The sequence below is a fragment of the Notolepis coatsorum genome, assembly GCF_963971535.1.
Source record: "Notolepis coatsorum genome assembly, chromosome: 3".
Classification (NCBI taxonomy): domain Eukaryota; kingdom Metazoa; phylum Chordata; class Actinopteri; order Aulopiformes; family Paralepididae; genus Notolepis; species Notolepis coatsorum.
Genome location: NC_140167.1, coordinates 36,666,618 through 36,693,111, shown reverse-complemented (window position 1 = coordinate 36,693,111; position 26,494 = coordinate 36,666,618). Strand labels below are relative to the sequence as shown.

The window sequence follows — 26,494 nt, the reverse complement described above, 5'->3', positions numbered from 1 at the left end:
CGCTGATTTACTTTTGTTATTGTTATAGCTAGCCTAGATGGCTAACTTAGCTATGTAACATTAGTTATCTTATTCGAAAGCTAGAAGCACTACATAGCGCGAAAAACATATAGCATGCAAGCCAACATTCGAACTCCAGCCTGTGCAATGGTTACCATGGTAACCAAACCTCTGCTCCCTCAACATTGCAAATGTACGGTAGACAGTCAGTCACAGTACATACATAACGACTATTTCGGGGTAGAAATATGTAATACTTCATTTATGATTAATTAAAGTATGGTCATTATCTTTGATGCAATCCGCCAAATCAAATAAAAAACAATGACAACCAACCTGTTAGTTCACGAGACGAATAGTATCCCGCTTCATTGCATTTGTGTAGGCTATCTTTTCCAAGTGATATAATAGTATAATTTATGATCATATCTGATTATCACGTTTTGCTATAACCAAACGTAGACAGACTTTGATCATAATGTGCAAGTTACAAGTTAGTTACGTTAGGTTACAGACTGAATTAACGTATTCATTGTCTCTGTAACATTAGCACTATGTGTGGACAAATTAAGTATTGCTCACTATTCTGTGATTGGATGGGACTACAGGAAGTACTCCTTACAGCATTGTCAACACAACATAGCTGAATTAGAAGTCACACACAGCTGCCGTTAATAGGACATATTCAAGGGGAAACGTCTAATCTACAAACATTCCAACTTCAAAGTTGGATTTGTTTCTACGGTTTGACATATCCCGTTGTGTGTTTAAGATAGAATGCACAGTCTCACTAAAGCGACGTTGGTTTTGAACGGAATAGGTCGACGTTATATTGCAGTTAAACTGTCTACTGCAAAAACCATAAGTCGAGGATTTGTGTGCGCGGAACACGGGGAGGATTCTGGCAATAATGAAGTGTATGATGTTATTATATCCGGAGGAGGGATGGTTGGATCCGCTATGGCATGTTCCTTAGGTAAGTCAAGTGATGCACCCATGACTGACTGACTTGTGTCAAATAACAGCCTTTTAGCCCTGCCCTCATCCACCCTAATTTGCATTTAACAAGAAAAGACCCAAAGCAATCTGTGCCATTTGTTCTCTTTCCAAGGAACGATCAAATACTTGAAAATAAATTGCATTTGGTGATGTGTTGTCAAAGTAAGTTGTAATTAACACCGAGGCATGTAGCAAGTTCAAGTTTAATTTCTTATTTGCTTGACACCAGCTCAACCACCTGAAAGTGGTGTGCACATACACGCGCATGAATACACACACAAACACACACACACACCACACATGAGCTGAATCATGTCAGCCGAATAACATTGCTCAGCATCATTCAAACAACTTCACAGACGAAAACAATGACAATTCTGTAGATTTAAAGGTAGACTTTTTAATGTTATCAAACAGCGACAGCTAGTCAAAAGATGACAACATGGTACTGTGCTTTCAGTTTAGTTTTAGTCTGATCATGTGTGGATTGGATTTCAGTGGGTATAAGGGAGGGGTTGCTACTGCTGCAAATTCACAGTAACTTACTAAACTCCAACCCACACACATCATACCAAAACAAAAAAGTAAACAAAGCGCAAGTGGGGCTCTTTTACCTAGAGGTTGCTGTTTGACTGCATTGCAAATTATACCTTTAAAGGAACACGCCAACATTATGGGAAATGTGCTTACCGTCAGAGTCAGATAGAAGATACAGTAGATACTAATTTCCTGCATTCAGTAAAAAGCTATCTGGCTGCGAGCTAGCCTTGGCCAAAAACACTTCTCCCCGAGTTTTAAGTTAGGCTAAGCTGATCCGTATTCGCTTCCATACATTTTTCTAAGCTACAGTAGGCTAACTTGCAGCCTGATAGCTTTCTACTGAATGCACAGAGAGGAATTTGGTATCTATTTTCTTGTCTGACTCTGGAGAAGACAGTAAGCACATTTCCTATAATGTTGGCAATGCATGTTCCTTTTAAGGCGAGACAGCCTAGGACGGTGAATAGGCAAAACAAATATTTTGTTCATTGAGATTTTTTTATATTTAGCTTCCTTAACACATTCAGGGCCAGACCCGAGATATCCCGGGTTAACTCGCCATGCGAGAAAAGTCGGTTTTTAATCGTTATTTCTTTTATTCGCTATATCCATTTATAATTCATCCATCCAGCCTGATGTTATCATTGGGAATGTGTCTGAGATCGCAAACGTCCAATACCGCCACCTAACGCCTTGCGGCCGCTATTGCACTCCATTTGAAACAATCTGGCTTGTTGTCTGGGCCGAGCTGCGGTGTGCGGGCGGGGTCTAAACACTCCGGCAAGACAAGCGCTTATAACTCATGCATCGACGAGGGTCGGGCCCCCCCAGTTCGTGTTCTTTGGTGGATTACGTTGGAAACATGATGGCGATCAGTATTTGGAATGGCTATCAGATAATTGGATTATTCTTTTTGCAGTACATCATAGACAAGGTAAGGACTATATGTTATCAATCTTGCCTTGATCCGATAATTCTTTCCCCGTGATCGCAGCGTGTGTCTGTGGTGTGTGTGTGTAACGTATCCCGTTCAGTGTTTCCCCTACCATTGCCTTTGGGGGGGGCGGCCCGCCCCGCTAACGGGACCCCCCCGCCCCCCCTGAAAAAATTACTGGTTGTAAATAGTTAGTGTTGTATGTGCCTGTTTCCCATTAACACTTTGATCGCCATGGTTAAATTCATAATTTACCATCCCTAGCCAGCTCTATTTGTCTATGGAGAAGTTCCCCTTCTTTGCAGGGCTATAACTTTTTAAATTCTATTGCTAAATTGACATTATTATGGCCCATTCAATGTCCTATATCCATTGTTCAGGGTGTAGCAACGTTATACTTTTTCATTCACATATTCATACTAAAATATGGTCTAAAGTATAAGTATGTTTTTATCGTTTTCTGCAGCTTTCTCCAGAACTTGATTTATAGCCCCAAATGCATTATATTGATGATCAAATACAGTTGGGTAGCCATCGGTGCCAGATGAAAAATTTCAACTGGAGGTACTTCTAGAAGTTACTACGTATCATCTGATATTGACCGGATGGGCGGGGGGTCGTTTATAATTCCGTGGGCAACGTTATATCATTCGTCTAGTGTGGGTCATATGGTCATCAGAGCAGTTTATATGGAACACGTTAGAAAATAACGCTGGATCTTACCGTATCTTCCTCGCGCCGTTGGACGATCAGCTTGGAGTAGACAGTTTTCGATTATGGGATGTTGATATAGATGAACCATTTCCAGGTTGTATAATACTATATACGTCCAAATAACGTTGTTTATTGAGTTAGGGCGAGCGATTGATTATCCAGTGTGTTGAGATGGAGTCCGGCTAACGATCGTGAGTGCCCGGACGAAATATGGATGAGCACTTCCTGTTTCGCGCGTCACTTCCTGTCGGCCACCAGATGGGGCTCTTGAACTGTTAGACAGTTGAGTGGAGCTCACCAGTACATCTCATGTCTCCGGAGGAGAAATATGATTTCGATCACAGATTTTTGAAATATTGATATCAAAGACGAGTTACGGCGTCTTCGGCAGAATGAGCATGGCGAGCAAAGACGAGTTACGGCGTTCCCGGCGATTAAAGTGTTAATTACCTAGACTGATACATTAACACCGATGTGAAAATTGTGGCCGATACGATAACCGATATTAACACATTGGTCACCAAGAACGACTTACGCCGTTTTAGCCCGCCATGCGTTGAACGCGAACAACGGCGTAAATAGTTTTTGGGATTAATATTTAATTTTTTGGTGGACAAACCGCCGCACATGTGCACCGTGACTTGTGACTGGAGTCTAGCTCTGATAGCACACATAGCCTACTGTGTACAGAGACTGTTTCAAACTGTATTTTAAATTAGAAAGCAAACAAAATAAATGGACAAGAGAAAAATAAATCTCAATTTGGTCAGTATTGTCATTTGGACAAGCAAAGCCATTACTTTAAGTTGCAGGCAAGAAAGACTGGGTACAATGATGGGCACAACCCCCGGCGCCCAATGTGTTAATATTGCTGTTCTGGCCGATACCGATATTTACGATGTCGATATCTCTGTATAGAAAACACTTTTTTATGATAATCGAATAAAGTGCTATTTTCCAAAAAAAAAAATTGTACTATATCGGTTCATATCGGCCCTATATTGATATCGGACCGATACCGATGTGTAAATAAAACTGCCATATCGGCCGGTATTATATCGGCGGCCGATATATCGTGCATCACTAATATATTGCCAATAGGGATGTATCAGTCCACGGTATAAAACTGACCACTCACTGACAATCGACTATGTTATTAGATCCATAGCATTAGCTATAATATTTAATATAGTTTTAGTACTGCAAACACCGGCATTTATCCCCATTGAACAAAGCGCTGGCACACAACGGCCATACGCCCACAGCGACCTCTGGCGTCCAATGAGTTAACATGTGTTATTTCAAACTAGTGGCAATAAAATATCGAAAACACACAATTAGTTGTTTATTTTACTTAATTTTGTCTGATTGTGTCCATAGATCACAATTACAATACAGAACATTTAGGGCGTTTTCCCAAAAAAAAGTATGCGTTTTTCTTACACGCAAGAGAGGACATTTCTCATTTCCCTAGCACCTACACACACCATACTTTCCACATTTCTTCCTATCTATACCCTGCATCTTTTTACAGAGGGGTTTGTTGATATATCATTCATAGCCTGATTTATAGTACATTTATACCAATAAACCTGGCGAAAATAGATTTGTTATGACTGTAGACAGTATTTCCTGATTTATGGGATGATAAAAAGATATAGCCACAATCCCTTCCGTAAAAAGTTCATTGTGTTATGTGTCAACATAATGAAACAAACATTTTGAATCTGGCATCATCCAATGTTGGTGATGTCTATCCTGGCGATGTATGCAAATGAGCGCATATTTAATTAGTGGCGTTGGGGAAACGCTGCTTGGGGCGACACAACACAGACACTGTATTTATGTGTCAAAACACCATGTTTATTGTCCATAGGGAGAGAGAAGATTTTTAGAGGGGGTTGCATGGCCCGTGGTGAACCCCAAGGTATTCCGCAAGGGAAAGTGGGGGGGCAGCTGGTCCAGGCATGTTGTCCCAGCGGTCGTCAGTCTTCTCCGTCTAGGGCAAAAAGGACAGCTCTCGGTTGAGGTGAGTTAGACTAACCTACCCATGTGCTGTCAGAAGCCTCCTTTTGTGTGGCTGCTGACAAGGCCTGATGAGTTCCTGGTGTGGGTGATTCACCAGCTGTGGGTGCTGATTGCCATGCTGCCTGTTTCTCCCAGCTCTCTGCTGTGGGGCTTTATGGACCCCCCCCCAAGAGATGTACCTGGGGAAGAGAGTCGAGAGGACAAGGCAGGGCGGGTAGCAGAACAAAGAGGATGATAAGTACAAAGTAGGCCCGACCAGAGAGCATGCATCCTCGACAGGCCCTCTGCATTCCCATGGTACACCCCAGCCTGATGCTGGACCTGGAACTGGTAGTCCTGGACAGAGAGGAACCACCTAGTCACCCTGGCATTGGTGTCCTTCACCTTGGCCATCCACTGTAAGGGAGCATGGTCTGTGACGAGAGTGAATCTTCTCCCATACAGATACTTAGTTCATGGATGGCCCACTTGGGAGCAGCTACCGAAGAGAAGTTGGGCACAAACCTATCTGGATCTTTTGCAAAACGGATATTTTCAGGCTCAGTTTAAAAAGAAAATCCTCGTCCACACGGCAGTGTTTTCCCAAAAAACTCCATCCAGACGCAAATGCAGAAACTCATATAAATTGCTCCAACAAGCATGCCGGGCCAGTAGGTAGCGATAAGCGATATCTCAAATATCATAGAACAACAGGCTGGCTGCCACAAAACAGTCACATCTAGAGACCTCAAATCCTACTCTAGCGAGGCCTTTAACCTTGAACTGGAGAGCCTGGACTGGTCAGATGAACTCAATGGTACACTGGTTGAAGAAACATGGCTTGGTTTCAAAACCAAATTCTCAACAATACTAAACGACATGGCCCCCCTAAGAACCACCAGGGTAAAAAATCGCGCTGAGCCGTGGATGCACTCCGAAATACTGGCCGCTATGAAAACCAGAGACAAAAAATGCTCTGAGTTTCGTAAAAGTCAGTCAAAGCTTACTAAAAGCACGAGCAGTGAACTCCAAGCCCACGTGACTGAACTCAAACTAGAAAGAAACAGACTAAGAAACGACGTAAACTCCATGATCAAAACTGCAAAAAAGAATTTCATCAATGACAAAACTGAGGAAAACAAAAACAAACCACGTGAACTTTGGAAATTACTCAATAATCAACTAGGATGCAGTAAAAAACTTAAAACCAGATTCTCAAACATAAACATAAAAACGGACAACACGCTCATCACAGACAAGCTGGATGTAGCCAATTACTTAAACATTTTCTTCACAAACATAGCCACAACACTGGTAAACAAACTACCCTCCCACTCAGGGCTTTATGGGGTAGAACACATAGTAGCTTACTACAAAAACCTAGGGGTCCGCAAGGACGACTTCAAACTGGAAATGGTAACAACAGATGAGGTACTCAATAAACTGAGCGCCCTCCAACCTAACAAGGCCACTGGCCATGACAACATCCCCTCCAAATTCCTCAGAGACTCAGCAGCCGCCATCACCCCAATCATCACACACATAATAAACCTCTCCATAAAACAGGGACACGTCCCCAAGGACTTCAAAATTGCGAGGGTGACCCCTCTGCACAAAAAGGGCAGCAAATTAGACCCAGGCAACTACCGCCCTGTTTCTATTCTCACCTCCATCTCGAAAGTCATGGAAAAAATAGTCTACGAACAGGTCGAAAAGTACCTAGCGGAAAAAAATCTAATCTACGAATTCCAATCTGGCTTCAGAACATCCCACTCCACTGACACATGCCTTCTCTATTTGAATGACCACATCAAACAAGAGGTGGACGCAGGCAAATACTGCGGCATGGTCATGCTGGACCTACAAAAGGCCTTTGACACGGTCAATCACTCCATTCTGATTGACAAGCTAAAAGCAATTGGTTTTGATAGCCTATCAGTGAGCTGGATGCAATCCTACCTTGAGGGGAGGGAACAGATGGTGGAGGTAAACGGTACCCTATCCCCCCCCCCTCACAGTGAGCTGTGGTGTTCCACAAGGAAGCATACTAGGACCGCTACTGTTCCTAATTTATGCAAATGACATGTCGTCAGCTTGTGACTGCAACTTGTTCCTGTTTGCGGACGACTCAGCCCTGCTGGTCTCTGACAAGAACAAGTTACAGGTTGAAAAAACCCTCAGCTCGGAACTAGGCAGAATCTGCATATGGCTAGCTGATAACAAACTATCATTACACATGGGCAAAACAGAGTCCATTCTCTTCGGTTCAAATAACAAACTCAGCAAGACCGACGGCTTCTCAGTTACAGTGGGTGACAATATTGTCACAAGGAAAGATGAAATTACCTACCTGGGTTCCATCCTAGAGGCTAATCTCTCCTGTGACAAAATGGCATCCAATGTAATAAAAAAAGTCAACCAACGAACTCGATTCTTGTACCGGATCTCCTCTCTGGTAAACAAGAATACCCTGAAGACTCTGGCAGGAGCACTCATTCAGGGGTACTACGACTATGCTTGCACCTCATGGTACCAAAGCACCTCAAAGGCGCTAAAAACAAAATTACAAACATCTCAAAACAAACTGGTCAGACTACTGCTTGACCTTACTCCTAGAACCCACCTCACCCCTGCCCACTTTGACAACCTAGGATGGCTTAGAGTAGATGACAGAGTACAGCAACTTGCAATGGGCCTGGTCTACAAGATACACTACACGACCAAGGTACCCATGTACATGGCAAAATACTTGCCAAAGGTCAGTGAATACCACGATCACAACACCAGAGGGAGCTCCACAAATCATGTTAAACCCAGATTCGGCTCAAATAAGGGACTAAACACGTTTCGCAATTATGCCACATCAATGTGGAACGCCCTACCCAAAGCTGTAAAGGAATGTGGATCACTACCCACTTTCAAAACCTCTCTCAAGAGACACCTACGGGAGACTGCAATTCAACACTGGCCCCTGTAAATATCCTAACCCAACCCCCTCCAATGTACAGTCATTTACCTAGTATGGTTTTGTCAATAGTCCAATGTACAATTTTGTTTGTTTGTACAGAGTCTCCCCCCCCTCAATGTACAGTTTTGCTTGCTTATACAGTGTGCCCCCCCCCCCCCCCCCAACCACCTCCAATGTAAATTACCCAGTATGGTTGTCAATATCCCAGTGTACCCAACCCCCCCCACCCAACCTCCTCCAATGTACAGTTTCTACGTCAAATGTATATACTCCCTTTTCTTGACTCCTTCTGTATCACAAACAGTACTGTATTTGCAAATCTGGTATGTCATAAATGTATAGATGTAGCAGTACTGACTATCTGTATGTCATGTATGTCATATATGTCCTGATGAATTGAAAATGGGGGACCCTGGTGGAAACAAGACGAAAGTCTTTCTCTGGTCTGCATCCCCTTAACAATTGTGTGTATTGAGCTGTACTGTATTGTACCCATTCTGCAATCTGTTAATAAAGTTTTCAATCAATCAATCAAACAGTCTGAGCATGCGTAGTGAGCTGATTTTCATTGGTGGCAAAAACTGAAAAGTTAAATAATGTAGTGACAGAAAATCCGAATAAGAGCCAGTACTTTGTTGGCGGTGTGAAAATATGCAGACAAACATTAAATATCTTTGGACCCGTTTGTGTTCAATTGTATCTGAATCGGGAGATCTTCTCTGTCAAAATTGAAAGTGTATATCTCCGTCGCACATAGTTGGCTGGCAGACGGTGCACATAAAATAGCGCAAATGCTATTAAAATTATTTTCTCTAATGAACGCATCTACAGTATTTCTATATTTCATATAGTTTTTCGATCTACTCCAGTGAGCCGTCGGACAGATTCGACCATCAGACGCTGCTTGCCGGAGTATGTAATCTGTTATTTAGTTAGGCCGCCTACTGGACATTTTCGATTTTTGTTTTTTGTTTATTTATTAAGTTAATATAAAACCGTGTTTAGAAAATGTTTGAGTTTGTTAAATACATGCTTTTGATTCTTTTAAGTGACGAGTGACGTTTTTTTGTTGTTCGCTTATTCTCGCCACATATCAAGCCTGCATCATTAGTAGTGGAAACAAATTAATCTGTCCGCTTAATTAAACTCTCTACTTTTCTTTCTTTATTTATCCATGGTTAACTTAATGGAGGGTCCGAAACGCAAGATTAGCCACCTGCAGATGGCAGGGAGGGGCGCGTTGTGTGACGTATATTTTAGTTGATTAAATATTAAACACTAATTTATAAAAATCTAATTTAAAAATGTTTTGCCATTATTTATTTCCATATTATTATTATTTTTCAAACTTACAGAGCCACTTCAGAGTGGCTGAAGAGCACCCACTGCTCGTCTGCCATTTCAGCACCAGGCGCTGTCCACCGACGTTATTACCTTCATGTTAACACTTTCAGTGCCAGCAGGGGGCGCACGATTTAGCGCTTGAGTGCCAGCGCTCTATTCAATGAGCGGGCGAGCACATTTGCGAACGCATAAACTATATCTTAAATTATGGCTATGTGTCTAATACGCCCGTCGCTTATCAATGACTTGCTTGCATTGCAGTCAACATTGTCGAAACGGATTGTTTTTTCATCTGTACATTTCCGTTTTATACCATTTTGAAAAACGCTCGTTTTTGGAAAATTCCAGAAAAAAATTAGATTCCACAGGAATCACCCTTTACTGGAATACACAAAAAACGTTGTAATTTTTCGGCCTATTTATGAATAGTTTTCAAATAAACGCTAGATTATCGATAGTATATGTGTACCTATGCACGCTAGAGAAGCGGGCTGAAAAATCGATTTTCTATTTCCTGATCAACACACACACACACACATATAGGGCCCACGTTGATATATATATATATATTTATCTTCCCCATGCATTTTCATTCAGTCCAATCCAAAGGGTGCATTACCATCCGGGAGACGATAGGGGGCGGTATTTTCCCTGTTCGAGCTCAGAGAGAGTCCCAGTGGTAACGTGAGGCTAGATTGATGAAAAAATGAATGGAAATCGCTAATAAAAAAAAAAAGATTAATAACGAGATTTCTCGTCGTTGGCACTGAGCGGTTGGCATGAAATAACGAGAATTCTCGTTGTTGGCACTCAAAGTGTTAAGCAAGTGCTACAGGCCGCCTATTGCCATAGAACAACAGTCTGAGCATGCATAGTGAGCTGTGACGTCATCGTTTATCTAGATCTAGAGACTATGCGTTTAACGTGGCTACATGGATCCACTGAAACGGATATTTTGAAAAATCGTCACTTTAAAATTAGTTTTAGAAATTCTCTGTTTACGTTTCCGAAAATGCCGTTTACGTTTCCGAAAATGCCGTTTACGTGTGGATCAAAGGCCCAAACGTGGAAGAAAATGTGCGTTTCGCAAAATATCCGGATTTGTGTAGACGTAACCTGTTTCTCCCAGCTCTCTGCTGTGGGGCTTTATGGCCTGGTGAATCCCTCATCACATTAGGTAATGCCCATTTTGCATATATAAACATAACATCTCAGAAAACTTGCAATACATTCTTTCTTAGTTGTTATGTACATAACAAACTGGGAAAGTTTCATAGTGATATCTATTAAATTTAAAATATTTGTTTTGCCTAGTCCTAGGCTGTCTCGCTTTAAGATTATTTAATAATACAGAACGGTTTCATGCAGCATAAAGTCATTTTCTTGGATGCATCACTCTTGACAGGCATGGATCCCTATTTAGAAGGGAAGAAGATTATGCTGCTTGAAGCAGGCAACAAGAAGACGATGGACAAGGTCCCCGAAGTATACAGCACCAGAGTCAGCTCTATCAGCCCTGGCTCTGCCACTCTGCTCAATGGTACAGTACACATGTAACCTACATGAACACTAGTGATGCACTGATAGGGACTGGTATCTGACATCACAGATTTCAAAGGTGCAGAAACGTTCTAGTAAATTTCCAGAAACTTTCTGGACATTTTCCTTGGGACGATAAGCTCGGGAATATTGGAAATCTTGCCCAATTTCAATAAAGCTAGCTTATAATAGTAAATTTATTTTTGGGGGGAAATACACATCATAAGACTAATACTTTGTGGCATGTTTTGGTTTAAATATCCACATTTTATGTTAATTCAGCTGAATTGCAAACCTGCACTGTTGCATTCAATGTGCAGTGCACTCCTCTATCACATGTACACATAATGCACCTGTTCCAGCATTGCATTTAATGGGAATTCAGTAGAATTACAAGACCATAGCTAGGCTGACGTTTGGGCAGAACCCCAGAATTGCTATTGACAGTGAAAATTGGAGTGTTAGGGTTATCCAATCAAACAGGCATGGTCATGGGAAGTTCATCTTGTCAAAAAAGCTCTTGCTGTGGTGAACAAGTTCCTGCCTGTGATTATACGCCTATTTGTGGCACACCTTTATAAATTGTTCCCACAAAGTAGGCCAGGGATCAGTCCTTGTCTAGTCACAGGCTTAGCAGGGGTTCATATCTGGTTTACACTGTACCCGATGTGGTCCTCTCTCAGCTATTCACACCACCTTGAATTTATCTTGGCTCTTTGCCTTTTCATTTAGATGACCTGACATTAAGGCTGGGTGATTTGGAAAAAACCTGAAAAACACGATAATCATAAGGACTTAATTTGATAACATATATTGCAATATCTGCTTAGGTTTGGAAAAGAAACACGATAGATAAAACATTTTGATGCTGCTTGGTAATGGGTTACAGTATCAAACTATCATTTTCAATTTACATTTTGTGAGAAATCTGAAGAAAATGTATAAAAAAAAGAATACGATGACACAGATTGAGCATACATATTTATATAGGCTTCTGCCTAGCCCTAAATTACTTTAACCCTTTGTAACATCATGTCTCCTTGCTATCATTGCAGACAGAGTGATATTCCATACGTTGAAAATGTCTTGTGAACCACACAGGTATTGGAGCCTGGGACCACATCCTCAACATGAGGTGCAAGCCATATCAGAAGATGCAGGTAGGCATCAACCTTTACATGAAGTTTCTCGCTTGTCTTTGCGACAAACCTCTGTGGTATTTAGTTTTACTGGACGGTATACAAGACCGACAAGAGAATGAGACATGCAGCAACAGGTCTAAAGCCAGACGTGAACTTAGAACACTGCATGAACTATTGGAATGTCAATTAGATCACGATAATCACTTGGAATTGTTTTGCCCGATGTTGGTATATATCACGATATCTGTTCACATGTGCAAAAAGATTTTCAAATAAATAATGAGGATCTCATTTTAAGAGAAATGTAACTTAATATGTGGTTGTTATTCATTTAGACGACAGGATTGTGCGCAATGATATCTTTATATCATCATTTTAGCACTATATATATGATCCCGATATACAATAAACGATAATATTGAACTATGGCCCGACCGCTGTGATATGGAGGATCCCCCAAAATATGTTATGCGCATTTATTTCCATTCTCCCATCAATCATCTTCAAACCTCAAATCATCTGAAACAATTATTTTGCTGTACAATTTTACGGGAGTAGAATCGGCCCCACATCCATCATCTAGTTCACTTACCGAGCAACACAATGTCGTTTCTCTCCGTGGTCGTGTCATTGTTCACATTGAAAAGACAAAACACAGCAGTGGTTTGTCAGCATACGCTTTCGTTCGTTCCCCCCCGTGTAATTTATACCTCTTCTGGAGGGCATTTGAATGCCAAGGCACTGCAAAACCCCAAAGGACAGGAGACGCTACAGTACATTTAAAAAAGACGATACCCCGGGCGTAGTGAGCGTGCTGGCTTTTCTCTCCAAGCCACAGCGCCTCAGTGTTTATTTATTATAACTGTCTTCATTACGAGTCATACATACATTTGACATTTTGAAATTGGTGCCCCCCCCCCCCCCCCCGTCTTCTAATTATGAAGATTCATGCGGGAAGGAGATGAAAGATGAGGTTGAAGTGACCCAGCTTTACAGCTGTGGGCGCAGCAGGCCTGGTCTGTCCTGTAAGATGTGGTCAGTGTGTACCAAACACCGGACCACAGTGCCTCTCTTAGGGCCTAGAATGTCATCATGAACTGCCGTATGGTGATTATGGTGATATACCTCTCCCATAATACCTTCACTGCTCTTGGCCGCTGGTTCGGCCTGTTTGTCTGCTCGTGCAGGTCGGCTACAGTAGTGGAATGCCTTGAGGTTAACCCTCAAATAAGGTCCCTTACACTAAAACAAAAAGCTCTCCACTTAATTGTCCCCTAAGCATGGTAGTCACGGTACGAATATGATTTTGTCATTAGGTGGCCATTTTCAACAGGTCGCTAGGAACGAGCATGTCATTTAAAATCTCGCAAAGACCATAGTAACCCATTCTTTTGCAAATGTTGTGTTTTTTTTTACCATTTTATAAGAAAGAAAAAAATACCACTAAATCGTTCTTCCCAACCACTTATCACAAGTTGCAAAGCCACCACCATTAGTGGTTTTCTGTAGGGCATACCCCCCCCCCCCCCCCCCACTTTATGGAACGTTGGAAAAAAGTAGTACAGAAACATTACTTCAGAATGATGGGGTCTGTCACCATAGTTACAAACCCAAGAGGGTATTTATCTTGTGAAAACACTTTCACCCCTCTCTTGTTTAAAGCTCCAATCAGTGGTTGCAGTATGCCCCCCCCCCCCCTCGCTGGTTTCCCAGCTGTATATGTAGCGTTATGCTTCGCTTACTTCATATCACAGCCGGGCAAATTAACCTACACTGAAATTAACTTTTGATCTCCTGGGGCGACAGGATGTCATTTTACTTCATTCAGAAGCATTTTATATAACTTAAACATAAAATCTGTGCCACTCATTTGTCAAACACTTTCCCCTGAAGTTGTAGAAATGGTCCAACTTCACAACATTTCAATGGAGAGTCTTATCTGTTTACTGGGGGCTATCATCTTGATTAGAACGTAATGTTAGTTATTCTCACTCCCAAGTCGCATTCGATGCATCAACAGAAAGACTCCGTTGAGATTTTGAGAAGTTGGATAATTTCAACAACTTTGTGGTAGGTGTTTGACAAAAAAGTGGCCAGGATTTTATGTTTGGGTGATATAAAAGGCTTCTCCGTAAGTAAAATATGACATACCGTTGCCCGGGAGATCAAATGTTAATTTCAGTCTATGTTCATAGACTGTTTAGCCTTGTTGCTTTGTGATATGAAGCAGGCAAAGCATAGTGGTACAGCTGAGAACCAGCAAGTACCCCCTGATAATAATAATAATTCATTTAATTTATTGGTAGTGATGAAATTACCTTTCCCCACTTTTGGCTTTTTAATGATTTATTCAGTGGACTAGAGACATTATTTCACTCAAATAGATTGAAATAACCTTTTGATCCAAGGACTTTTGAGTTATAAGCTATGAAACTGTAAAAAAGACATGTTTTGTTACAAAAGTATTATATGTGAATACACCTAAAATGTATATAATAATAATAATTCATTACATTTATATAGCGCTTTTCTCATACTCTTCACAACGTAGGGTTAGGGAAATTGCCTCCTTCACCACTGGTAGCACCCAACCTTGGGCTATGCAGGCTCAATGGCTACCATACACTGGCACCCGGCTACACTACACAATATATGTATTAGCTAATGAAAACATTTTTCTTGGAACATCATTAAAAAAGAAAATGGGAATTTTGAATGAAATAGCACCACAACAATGGAAGATAAATGCTTTAAAAATGTCATATTTGGCGCCAGGGTGGCACACCGAGTTTGACTCACGGACCCGGCCACCTTTGTCGCATGTCTTCCCCCATATCTCCTCCCATCCTTCCTCTCTGCCGGACTGTCCAAATAAAACCAATAAAATCTACCAAAAACATTAAAAAAAAAAAAAAAAAAAATCATATCATATTGTACTGGGAAACTAAATACCGCTATACCGCCAAAGCTAAGAAAAATATTGTGACATGATTCTTCAGCCACGTCACCCAGCCCTAATTGCCTTCATAAGCTCCATCTCATTTTGGCTCTTTATTTTATTGAAGTGGGTGGGCTGCGAGTAAATATTGACTAGCTCTGTAATGTTCACAAATGTGTTACTTATTACTTTTGTTTCCAAGAAAATGTCCAACGAATCCACAAACTATCATTTTATCCTTAGCCTCGCTAAGCTCCTCAAGTCAAGCGTGGAACCAGAAGGGGTGTCTGTGACCCTGAGGGGATCTGAGGCCCGGTGGCGCTTGGATGTCGGCTCTACCAAACCCCCCCTGGCAGCAGCCGGGGCAACTTTGATGTGCTGGAGTTGATGAATGAGGCCGTGCTTCTTTGGCAGGCTATATATAGGGGGAACAGGGTGCATTTAGGGATAGAGTTTGTAGACCGCATGGATAATTGGCCTCTCATTTAGGTTTGGGATGCCTGCTCCGATGCCCTGATTACATTCGATAAGGAGAACCTGCAGGACGAGATGGCATACATTGTGGAGAACGACATCATTGTGGCCGCCCTCACCAAGCAGCTGGACAGCCTCGCCGGTAAGACGACTGCACAAGTCGATGGTTTTGAACTTTAAAAGCCCATGTACTGGGTTTTGTGATACATCCATACCCCTCCCCCCTGTATTCCTGTAACATCCTGTTGGACACTGGGACTGGCAACTAATGCCACCACATTTGTTCCTTCCTGTCCATGGGATTCTTTTTATTTGTAGTTTCCCCAGTGTCTGTTTTTAAAAGACTAGTTCATGGCTCTTGGAGCCATCCATGTTTTTGCTGCTATTTGAATCAAAAGCACCACATTTCCTCCAGGGACAGTTTGAACCCTCTTCAGAGAGAGCGAGAGACCCAGCGCCATGTGAGGACACGTGCACTGGTCCAGTGACCTATTTAAAAGTGCCATGTGTCTTCGACCGCTTCTCGCGGCTCCAGCGTGCTGACGGTGTATGCGGTGCTGTGTCGTTAATGCTGCGACATTAAGGCCCGACTTTCGCCGCGAGGTTCGCAAATGAAAACGTAGCTCTTGCCATGTGTTGCACAGTAAAAATGATAGGCTTTTTCAACAGATGTGTGGTTAGTTGCTGCACGTTTCGCCTCATGTGCATCACGGTTTGGCTCGTTTTGACCCTGGTGTCGCTCTGCTCTACGGAGGCAGGACACGAGAGAGAAGCATGCCGCCGGCTTCCCTGTAACTGCTCTCCGAGTCTCAGATCACAGCGAGCCAATAGTTGACACCCGTGTTCAGGAAATGAGTAGTCGATCTGCAGATGGACCGCGGACAGGCCTTGCTCCAAGTCGGCAACGGCAAGCACAATTCGGCATCCTTTCTTGTCAAGAGATGACCGGCTACTGATATTTTTGGACAAGCAGGAGTTTTAGTGCAAGAACCCAACATGCTGGCAGCATGTGCAGAGTGCGGCGTGGCCTGCTTGTAGATAAACACTATTAGTCTGTGCAGTGTGGCAAGCCAAGACCATTAAGAGAATTGTCAAATGTGCTCCGGCAGCTCAACTTTGTCAGGGGAGGAAAACCAGTAGTGTTTTACGAGGTGGTTTATAGATCTTGCACTGCCTTGGTCATGGCCAAACCTCCCTTTTGGGAGGGAAAAAGTAACAAAGCCGTGATTAGCGTGTCCAGTTGTGATGATTCACAGGACAGTCTTGTTCCTCCTTGTCATGCAAAAATAACTGTGGCACTCTAAAGCCATTCTGTTTTAGAGAAACGGTCCATCCTGTGCCCTTTCTGCTTCTCTGCCCTGCCTCTCTGTCAGATAATGTCAACATCAAGTACAGGTCCAGGGTGGACAAATACACCTGGCCGATGTCTCACCAGGTGGCTGACTCCATCCCTTGGGTCCAGGTCACCTTGGCCAGTGGCGAGACCCTTCAAACCAAACTACTGGTCGGTCGACAACACCAAGAGTACATACAGACATACAGCAATAACAGTAGTGTGATAGTTTAATTTGTGTGTTAACCGTTTATTTTCTTCCAGATTGGTGCCGATGGACCAAATTCAATGGTGAGGCGAGACTCGGGGATACCCACTGTCAAATGGAATTATGACCAATCAGCTGTGGTGGCTGTGCTGCACTTGTCAGAGGTATGCAGTACCCACTCCACTTTCGCTTTGTATTCGAATTAATTAATGAGTCATTGCATTGATATCAAGTTATCTAGGCACACAAAGTGCTTTGCGATGTAGAGGGGAAATTACCTCCTCCACCACCAATGGTGTAGCACCCAAGCTTGGCTCAATGGCTGCCATACACAACAATTTAAACTATGATTTGTTTGCACACAATACACTTAAAGGGAATACTCCTATCATCGGAGGTGGAAAAAGTATTAAAACAAAACGTTCTAAAAGGTTGTTAAACATCTTTTACAAAATAAAGTGCATGAACAAAGTATGCCAGATTTAACATGACCATTTAGGGAGGCATTGTGGCTTCTGTGCCGACTGTCTCATAAAACATTTCGATTTTGATTAATTGTACAGTAAGTGTCAACATTCATGATGGATGATTAGCCATGTCCAATATTTGGAGATGCTGAGAAATGCTGACTTTGGAGTGAGCCGTAGATTATAGGCTACTTTTGTTGATGACAAACTGAATGCTCATGAGCATGTGGCTGCTTGATGCCAAAGATGCTTGAGGCCTGGGTGTGATGCGCCTGTGGTGTGCTTGGTCGCTGTAGGGAAAGCTTACACCAAGTAATATCCCACATAAGAATACAGTGTTCTAGCCGAAGTGAAAATGCTTGTTGAAAACAAAATGAGGAGATAGACTAGTAGAGAGACCACATGAGAAGGAGGTGTGTAATGGGCATGTATGTGTTGTGCCATGGAGAGCGCTGGGATGCTTGAATCTGTTTGAGTTATGAACGTCTGTTATTGTTTACTCTCCATGAAGCTCTGTTGCACACAAGTTCCTTTATAGCCTATGTTGGACATCCTAAAATAGACCAAGTTTTCACTTTGACTCTGAAATTAATTTGATTTGATCTGAGGGGTAAAAAAAAACTAGCACGCAAGCTCATTATTATAGTCGCTGAGACTAAACCATCACTGAGCTGGATAATGTTAGCTCATATATTTGAGTTGAGTAGCCTATTTGAAGCTGAAGAGAGTTAGCTCTGTTGATTTGCTCTCTGGCTCGTCCGTTCCCATCTCTTTACACTGATTTAGCACCAGCTCGTTCTCCTCACAGCGTTGACTAATTACAATACTGTACTTCACACAAAATATACCTAAGTAAAAGTAAAATGACTTATTTTAAAAACGACTCAAAAAAGTACAATTACACAAAATAATTACCTAATTACGTAAATCTAATTAGTTACTCTCCACCCTTGCCTATCCTATTGGTTACTAACATTTTTCTTGTAGTGATATGATTTCTGTGAAATTGGCTTTAGCTTCCTGTTCAGATTCAGATAATTTTATTGTCACAGCTTTTTTAAATGTACATGCATTCAGAAAAACGTGAGATGCTTGTTTTTCATCGCTCCTCAACCGTAGTAGATTTGTAGACAACAATATACAACAATCTTTACAAACTATACAATACAAGGTAAAAAGCAGTGCATAAATAAAAAAAAAAAATATTTTATAGTGTAAATATCAGCAGTGTGTGTTTGTGTAATAAGTGTGCTTGTGCTTTTGTGTGTACACTCATGTGATAATTTAGAGTCTGTCCGTCAGTAGTTTGTTTGCATGGTGGAAGTAGCTGTTCAGTGTTCTTTTGGATGTGGACCTGAGACTGCGGTACCGTTTGCCAGACGGCATGAGCTCAAACAGTTTGTGGCGGGGGTCTTTCAGGATCCTGTGTGCCTGGATGTTAGCATTGTGTTCGCTATGCTAGTGAAAGTCATTGGGCTATGATACCATTTATTTCAAAATGTCTTACAAGTCCTCTCAAACAGTTCTATGACGTAAAGTAAATGGAATGGAATGTGGTGCACACATTGTAGAGATAATGGTCTCTCATAACCTGTTGACAAATGCAAACAGAAGCATGTTTCTTAGGAACAAAAACACAGGAGCAAAAACCTTTTGAATGTTCGATGAGGTAGCTTGGTCAAATTATGCATTATGATATAACCATATGTTGCAACATCTATCTACAAGTCAAAGGTCTTTTTATGGAGAATTACATTCAGGTACAATGTACACATCATTAGCCATAGAAACAGGTTGTTTTAATGGTACCCCAGAGGAGGACAGATTTAGTTTATGTGATCTCGAAACCCATTTTATGTTTTACTGTACCCTTTTATATGATGAAATCATATGAAGTGCAGCCTACTCTTTAGTAAAATGTCTTCTCTCTCTGCTAATTTCTTTTGGCTGAATGATTATTAAATAAAAAAAAAATTGTATGGCATTTGTAAAGCATGGGAAGAGACAAAACACTTCAAATTTATGATCTAGAGTTTGTGTATTCATTTTTATGTTGTAACTATAGTGTGTATAATAAATGTGCATGACATTTTTTATTTTTATTTTCTCCTTTTTCCGATTTTTCTCCCATCCCACTGTTAGTCGTTATGCCAATTCCCAACCCCCTTCCTGGTTGTTGCGCACTTTCCCCTACTGTTGGTCCGAGAGGCCGGAGACTGTCGCATGCTTTCCTCCGACGCATGTGCAGCCAGAGTCATCTTGAACAGGATGAAGGACCTCATCGATGCACAACTCCGCGATGAGCAAGCTGGTTTCCGCAAGGACCGATCCTGCACAGACCAAATTGCAGTGCTGCGCATCATCGTGGAGCAGTCGATAGAGTGGAACTCTCCCCTGTACATAAACTTTGTGAACTATGAGAAAGCCTTTGACAGCCTAGACAGAGAGACCCTCTGGAAGCTTCTCCGACATTACGGGGTGCAGACCAAGATTGTTTCCATCATCAGGAACTCCTATGAGGGACTGACATGCAAGGTGGTCCACGGAGGGCAGCTCACAGAGGCATTCCAAATGAGGACCGGGGTCAGACAAGGTTGTCTGCTCTCGCCCTTCCTCTTCCTGCTGGCCATTGACTGGATAATGAAGACCTCCACAGCACAGAGAAGGTACGGGATTCAGTGGACACCTTGGACGCAACTGGACGACTTGGACTATGCTGACGATTTGGCACTACTGTCGCACACCCAACAACAGATGCAGGAGAAGACCAACAACGTGGCATCCACTTCCGCACAAGTGGGACTCAACATCCACAAAGGCAAGACTAAGATCCTCAAGACCAATGCAGCAAACGACACCAACGCAATCATGCTGGATGGCGAGGCTTTGGAAGAAGTTGAAGCCTCTACCTACCTTGGCAGTGTTATTGACAAGCAGGGCGGCACAGATGCTGACATTAGAGCACGAATAAGGAAAGCACGTACAGCATTCGTGCAATTACGGAACATCTGGAGCTCAAAAGAACTGACTTCCAACACCAAAGTCAGATTCTTTAACACCAACGTCAAGGCAGTCCTACTATACGGAGCAGAGATGTGGAGAACTACAGCTACAACCATCAGGAAAGTGCAGGTCTTCATTAACGGCTGCCTGCGGAAGATCATCCACATCCGATGGCCAGACACCATCAGCAACTGCGAACTCTGGCAGAGAACAAACCAGCTGCCCACTGAAGAAGAAATTAAGAAACGCAGATGGCGCTGGATAGGCCACACCCTGCGAAAGCCTGCAAGTACCATCACCAGACAAGCCCTAACATGGAACCCGCAGGGCAAGCGGAAAAGGGGCCGCCCGAGAAACACCTGGCGCAGAGACCTGGAGGCAGACACCAAGACCATGAAGATTACCTGGAACCAACTGGAGAGAACAGCTCAAGACAGAGATGCTTGGAGATCACTTGTTGACGGCCTATGCCCCAGAAGGGGTAGCAGGCGTAAGTAAGTATGTGCAGCCAGCTGGCAGCCAGCCTGGCCGCGCAGATTCTCACCGGGAGAGTGTAACGTGTGGAAGGTCGCACTACCTCTCTCCAGATCATATCCTTGCTGAGCAGGCGCCCCGACCGAACTGTAGGGGTCGCTGTCCACAACGCCCAGGACCCACCCACGGCTCCCCTCCCCCTAACTCAGCCAAACGAGTTAGTATAGCGATCAGCCCGAGCCAAGGCAATGCTGACTCTCCGAGAGTCGAGACCGCAGCCTCTTGCATTGGTGACGAGCACAATCTCCGCTACGCCACCTGACCGCCCTGCATAACATTTAATAAAAAGAATCCATCAATCAAACAAACTCCTGAACCTTCGCTTTAATTTGGATCTATATTACACAATAACAATATAAATGTTCATCACACATGTCTTTCAGCCCACAGAGAACATTGTCGCATGGCAGAGGTTCCTCCCAACGGGACCAATCGCAATGCTACCGGTAATTCATCCCCATCACTTAGCAGTTGTTCAGACGTAATACTGTATCGTCATCTGAGGATGTGATGTAGCTAACGCGGACGTGCCTTGTGTATTGTAGCTGTCGGACACACAGAGCTCTCTGGTGTGGTCTACCAGTCACCGCCATGCTGAGGAGCTGCTGGAGCTGGACGAGGAGAGCTTCGTCGACGCCGTCAACTCTGCTTTCGTAAGTCCTGACCTCAGCTCCCGTAAGCTCCTGACCTCAGCTGCTCTAAACAACCTGAGCAGATAACCCAGTTGCTGGGTTCCGAGGTTAAAGGTTAACGGCAAGGAAATGGAAGATCCTAACATGTCTATATCTTTTATATCTTATGAGTTTCCCTGCAAGGTCAGACATACCGTTACTGCTATGTCAGAAATCGATTTGGTCCCTGATCTGTTTCATTTTCCAAGCCATACAACCCCACTCTTTCGCTGTATGCACTTTACACCTATATCCACTTTACACCTATCCACTTTACACCTATCCACTTTACACCTATCCAATTTACACCTATCCACTTTACACCTATCCACTTTACACATATCCACTTTACACCTATCCAATTTACACCTATCCACTTTGCACCTGTCCTCTTTCCACCTATCCACTTTCCACCTATCCTCTTTACACCTATCCTCTTTCCACCTATACACTTTACACCTATCCACTTTACACCTATCCTTTTTACACATATCCACTTTACACCCATCCACTTTACACCTATCCTCTTTACACCTATCCTCTGTTTTTGTGTGTGTAAGGAGAAACTCCTTTTTCCCAAGCTAGCTATTTTAGCTGGGCCTGACGGTGGCCTGGGTCACCACGGTTGAGTCATGCTTGGTTTCAGGCCTGTTTTGCTAATTAAACCTGTGGTCTGCCAGTGTCGACCATTACTACATGGAAGGTTTTTCAAACGGAGCTAATTCAACTGCACGGCCTGGCCAGCGTCTTCTTTTAATTAGCCTCAGCTCCTGAAGCCCTGCCAAGCCAGTTAGCTAGGGAGGGGAACAAAGCACACTCTCTCCCTGGCCTGTACTTCACTTTACTCCTTTGTCAAACTAATTTTCTGTGTCGAGTCAACTTGTAACCTCTCTCTTTTGCCTCCTCTCCCGTCCTTTGTGGATCCCCCTTCCATACCTTTGTCTGTGTGTCCGTCTGTGCTTGGTCCGACAGTGGAGTAACGAAAACCAGTCCGAGCTGATCGACACAGCCGGCTCTCTATTCCGCAGCGCCTTGTCTGTCCTCATGCCATCTGCCGGCTCCTCACGCCAGCTGCCCCCCAGCGTGGCAGCGGTCGGCCCAAAGAGCCGGGTCATGTTCCCTCTGGGAATGGGCCACGCATCGGAGTACATAAGGCACCGGGTGGCTCTCATTGGGTAAGGCACAACATGAGTGGGCCACTGATTCAGAGGGAGCCAATTAATTTAGATTTAGATCTCTCAAATCTGTCGGACCTCTTTTGTTACAGAGTGGGTAGACTGCTAACGTTCATCTTTGTCAAGTATGTGTGTAGCGTTCTTAATACTACTAGTTCATTGCTCATTCATTTCATGTTTGCTCATTCAAATTCAGTTCCTGGCATTTGTCAGAATGCATAGGCCAAGATAAAAATTCTTCAAGTGAAAGTGAGTTACGCTTTGATGGTACTCTACGGAGAAAATATGTTTATTTTCCTTGCATGGCGAGGGTCTCATATTTGTGTTTTCTTTTCAGGGACGCAGCCCACCGCGTCCACCCGCTGGCCGGCCAGGGAGCTAACCTCGGCTTCGGGGATGTGGCTTGCCTCACGCAGGTCCTGGGCCAAGCAGCCTTTAATGGAAAGGACCTGGGTCAGTGAGAGCCCTAAACGGACGCATGAACTACAGCCATAGCCAGTGGTTTCTCCCTAAGCTCTTTTCCATAGTCCCACTGTAGCACTGGATGCTGTTGATCTTGATTTATATAAAGAACCGACTTTCCCTCCAGAGTTTATTTGATGTTTTCTCTGTCTGTTCTGCCAGGAACTATGTGTACGTTGCTTTCATTAAGAATGAGAATCTTGTTATGCGAAACTGTGTTTATTTATGTTTTGTTGATTGGTCTGTTTTGAAGTCAAAATAGCAAAAAATTGCAGGATGACCACCACTCCGCCCAGCTAGATCCTCGCTAAGCTGCTGGATGAATCAATGTGTCCGAAACCGAGTGAAGGGATTTCCGCACGCTAAGCGTATATCTAAGTGTGCGGAAATCTCTTCATTCAGTTTGAAGTCAAAATAGCTCCAATGTGTTGGGGCGCTTCGCCAATTTCCAAGCTTAATCCTGTCGTTCTGTTGTGATGAGAACACGGGATATTCAGACATGTAACTCATCACCGACGTCTTCCCACTTTCGAGAGCTCAGCCGCATCGGCACCGAACTGCAGACACTATTTCCATAACCATTTCTTCAACTTTCCTTGAGCTTAACTACAGTTGAAAATAGTTGAGGAAATATTGTCTGCCGTTCGCTAGAGGTCTGCTCTCCTCTCGGCGACGTCACTCGGAGGAATTTCTCTGGAGTTCCGATCCGCATGAGCTCTCGAGACGCAGGATACGTCGGTGAGTTACATGTCCGATTATCACACGTCCTCCTCACAACAGAACCATAGGATTAAGCTTAAAGTCCTCCTTTAAAGGGCGGCTAGGTGGCGCAGTGGGCAAGGCGCTCGCCACCAACGCAGGAGATGCTGGGTTCGAGCCCAGCTCTCTGCGTTGCTACCAGCTTGGCTGGTCGTTCATACTAATACAATTGACAGTATTAGGGGGTGGGAAGCTGGTGGGTGGGGATCGGACGTTGTGGACAGCGACTCCTACAGGTCGGTTGGTGCGCCTGCACAGTAGAATCAGGAAGCGACGAGGGCGGCGTGTCCCTCCCACGCAGACCCTCGCCGCTGAGGGATCGCGCTGTGCAGGTGAAAAGATGCGACGGCTGCCTCCTCGAGTACCGGAGGGGACACGTCAATACTTTTACCAACGGATTTCCAGTTCCGCGTGCGCGTTCTGCGATCTGATTGGCCACTGACGTTTCTGGTCGTGTGACATGTGCGGCCAATCGTGTGACGCCTGTTTCTTTCACGGGTTAAGCTTAGGCACTCTTTCGAAGTTGGTTAAGGTTAGAGTTTGTCTTAGAGCAGGGCGATGGAACACCAGCCCTGATTCCAAACTCTAACCTTAACCAACTTCGAAAGAGTCGCCTAAGCTTAACCAGTGATAAACTAGGCGTTAGGTAGTTTGCATGCCGTTCGAGGCGGAAATGGGCAAAGACACAGGCGTCACGCGATTGGGCGCACATGTCACATGACCAAAAACGTCAGTGGCCAATCAGATCGCACCAGAAACATCAGTGGCCAATCAGATCGCAGAACGCGGAACTGGAAATCCGTTGGTAAAAAAATAGACGCGGAGGGGACACGTGATGCAAGGCTTCGTCCACATTGCAGCCGACTTGTGGGAGGCATGGCCTAACAACGTTCGAGACAGGGGAGGGTAGAATTGGACAATACGAAATTGGGGACGGGAGAAAAATAGAAAAAATGGGGAGAAAAAGTAGATCAAAAAAAGAAATTTCCTTTAACACAGAAAACACATGAAAGATGTACACAGGCTGAGACTAAAATGACTTAATCCTGTTGTGTTGTGTTCTGTTTTATTGCAGGAGCAATGCAGCACCTGTTGGAATATGAGACTGAGCGCCAGCGGCACAATCTGCCTATGATGGCCGCCATCGACCTCATGAAACGTCTCTATTCCACCAACGCTGCCCCTATGGTTCTCCTACGCACCCTAGGCCTGCAGGCCACCAACGTGTTCCCACCACTAAAAGTAAGCTCTCTCTCTCTCTCTCTCTCTCTCTCTCTCTCTCTCCCCCTCTCTCTCCCCCTCTCTCTCTCCCCCTCACCTCCGCCTGTACCATATCCTCCATATCCTCAACATGTGAGCCATAGCCGGGTCACTCTTGAGTTTCAGCCACCTGTCAGAAGTAAGCCCCGCCTCCCTCCCCCCGTGACCCCACCCCACAACGCCCTGACTTCTGATTACATGGGGCTTTACTTCAGCCGCGTCTATAATTTCCCTGGTTGTGAACCTACTACTATGGCATCTAAGTTTAGCCCCAAATTTACTGTTACCGAAAGTGTGTGGGCGGGGTCCAGGGCCGGCCCCAGGGGCAGCGGACGGCGGCGCTGGCTTGTGTTTTCACACCCCCCTTTTATTACAGACCACTCATGTGAAATGGCTTTATTCCCTACTAAGTGATTCAGACCAAAGCAACAGTAACTGGTTGTAAAAGGCATTTCACTCAGGAGGCTCAAAGTTGAGCTCGACATTTCTTTCCATATTAAATGTCAAGAGTTCCCCACCGGTTTACAGGTCTCGTATAGTTGTAGTGCCACTTACGTGTAACATACAGTTTGTTAAGCACGCTTGGACGGGGTGCACAGTGTTTAGTTGATCTTGTTTCTCTATTGCTTCTACAGGAGCAGATCATTGCATACGCAAGCAAGTGACGCACTAGGGATGCAGTGGCTGTTTGATGGGACCCCAATGACCGTATGCCATGGTGACTTTATCAACAGAATGTAAAAGTGTAAAAGTGTAAATTATTAAAAGGTATATTTTACTCTGTTACAACTTGGGTGTTTCTTGGTTAACTTGGGTTAACTTGTAGTTCTCCTTCATACAGAATTACGGCTTACAATATTTCAGGAAAGCAAAGTGTTTCGTTTGTCTAAGATTTAAAAAAGGTTTAAACTTTACAGCACTGACAAAGTTGAACAAAGTGCTGTACAAGTCCCACAACATAAAAAAAAAAAAATAATATTATTTACATTTTTATTTTTATTTTGAAGCTTTGAATTAAAATCG

At 43.6% G+C, this 26,494-nt stretch overlaps 1 protein-coding gene across 1 annotated transcript; it reads left to right on the top strand.

The window, feature by feature from the left end:
• The first annotated feature begins 638 nt into the window (after positions 1-638).
• On the top strand, positions 639-26,242 carry coq6 (coenzyme Q6 monooxygenase). The gene is made up of 12 exons (XM_084309531.1): positions 639-976; positions 10,912-11,046; positions 12,147-12,205; positions 15,615-15,741; positions 16,973-17,103; positions 17,197-17,304; positions 21,528-21,590; positions 21,690-21,797; positions 22,788-22,990; positions 23,328-23,443; positions 25,287-25,453; positions 26,107-26,242. Exons 1-12 carry the CDS (start codon positions 778-780, stop codon positions 26,134-26,136), a joined length of 1,446 nt encoding a protein of 481 aa, XP_084165657.1. The 5' UTR covers positions 639-777; the 3' UTR covers positions 26,137-26,242.
• The last annotated feature ends 252 nt before the right edge of the window (positions 26,243-26,494 follow it).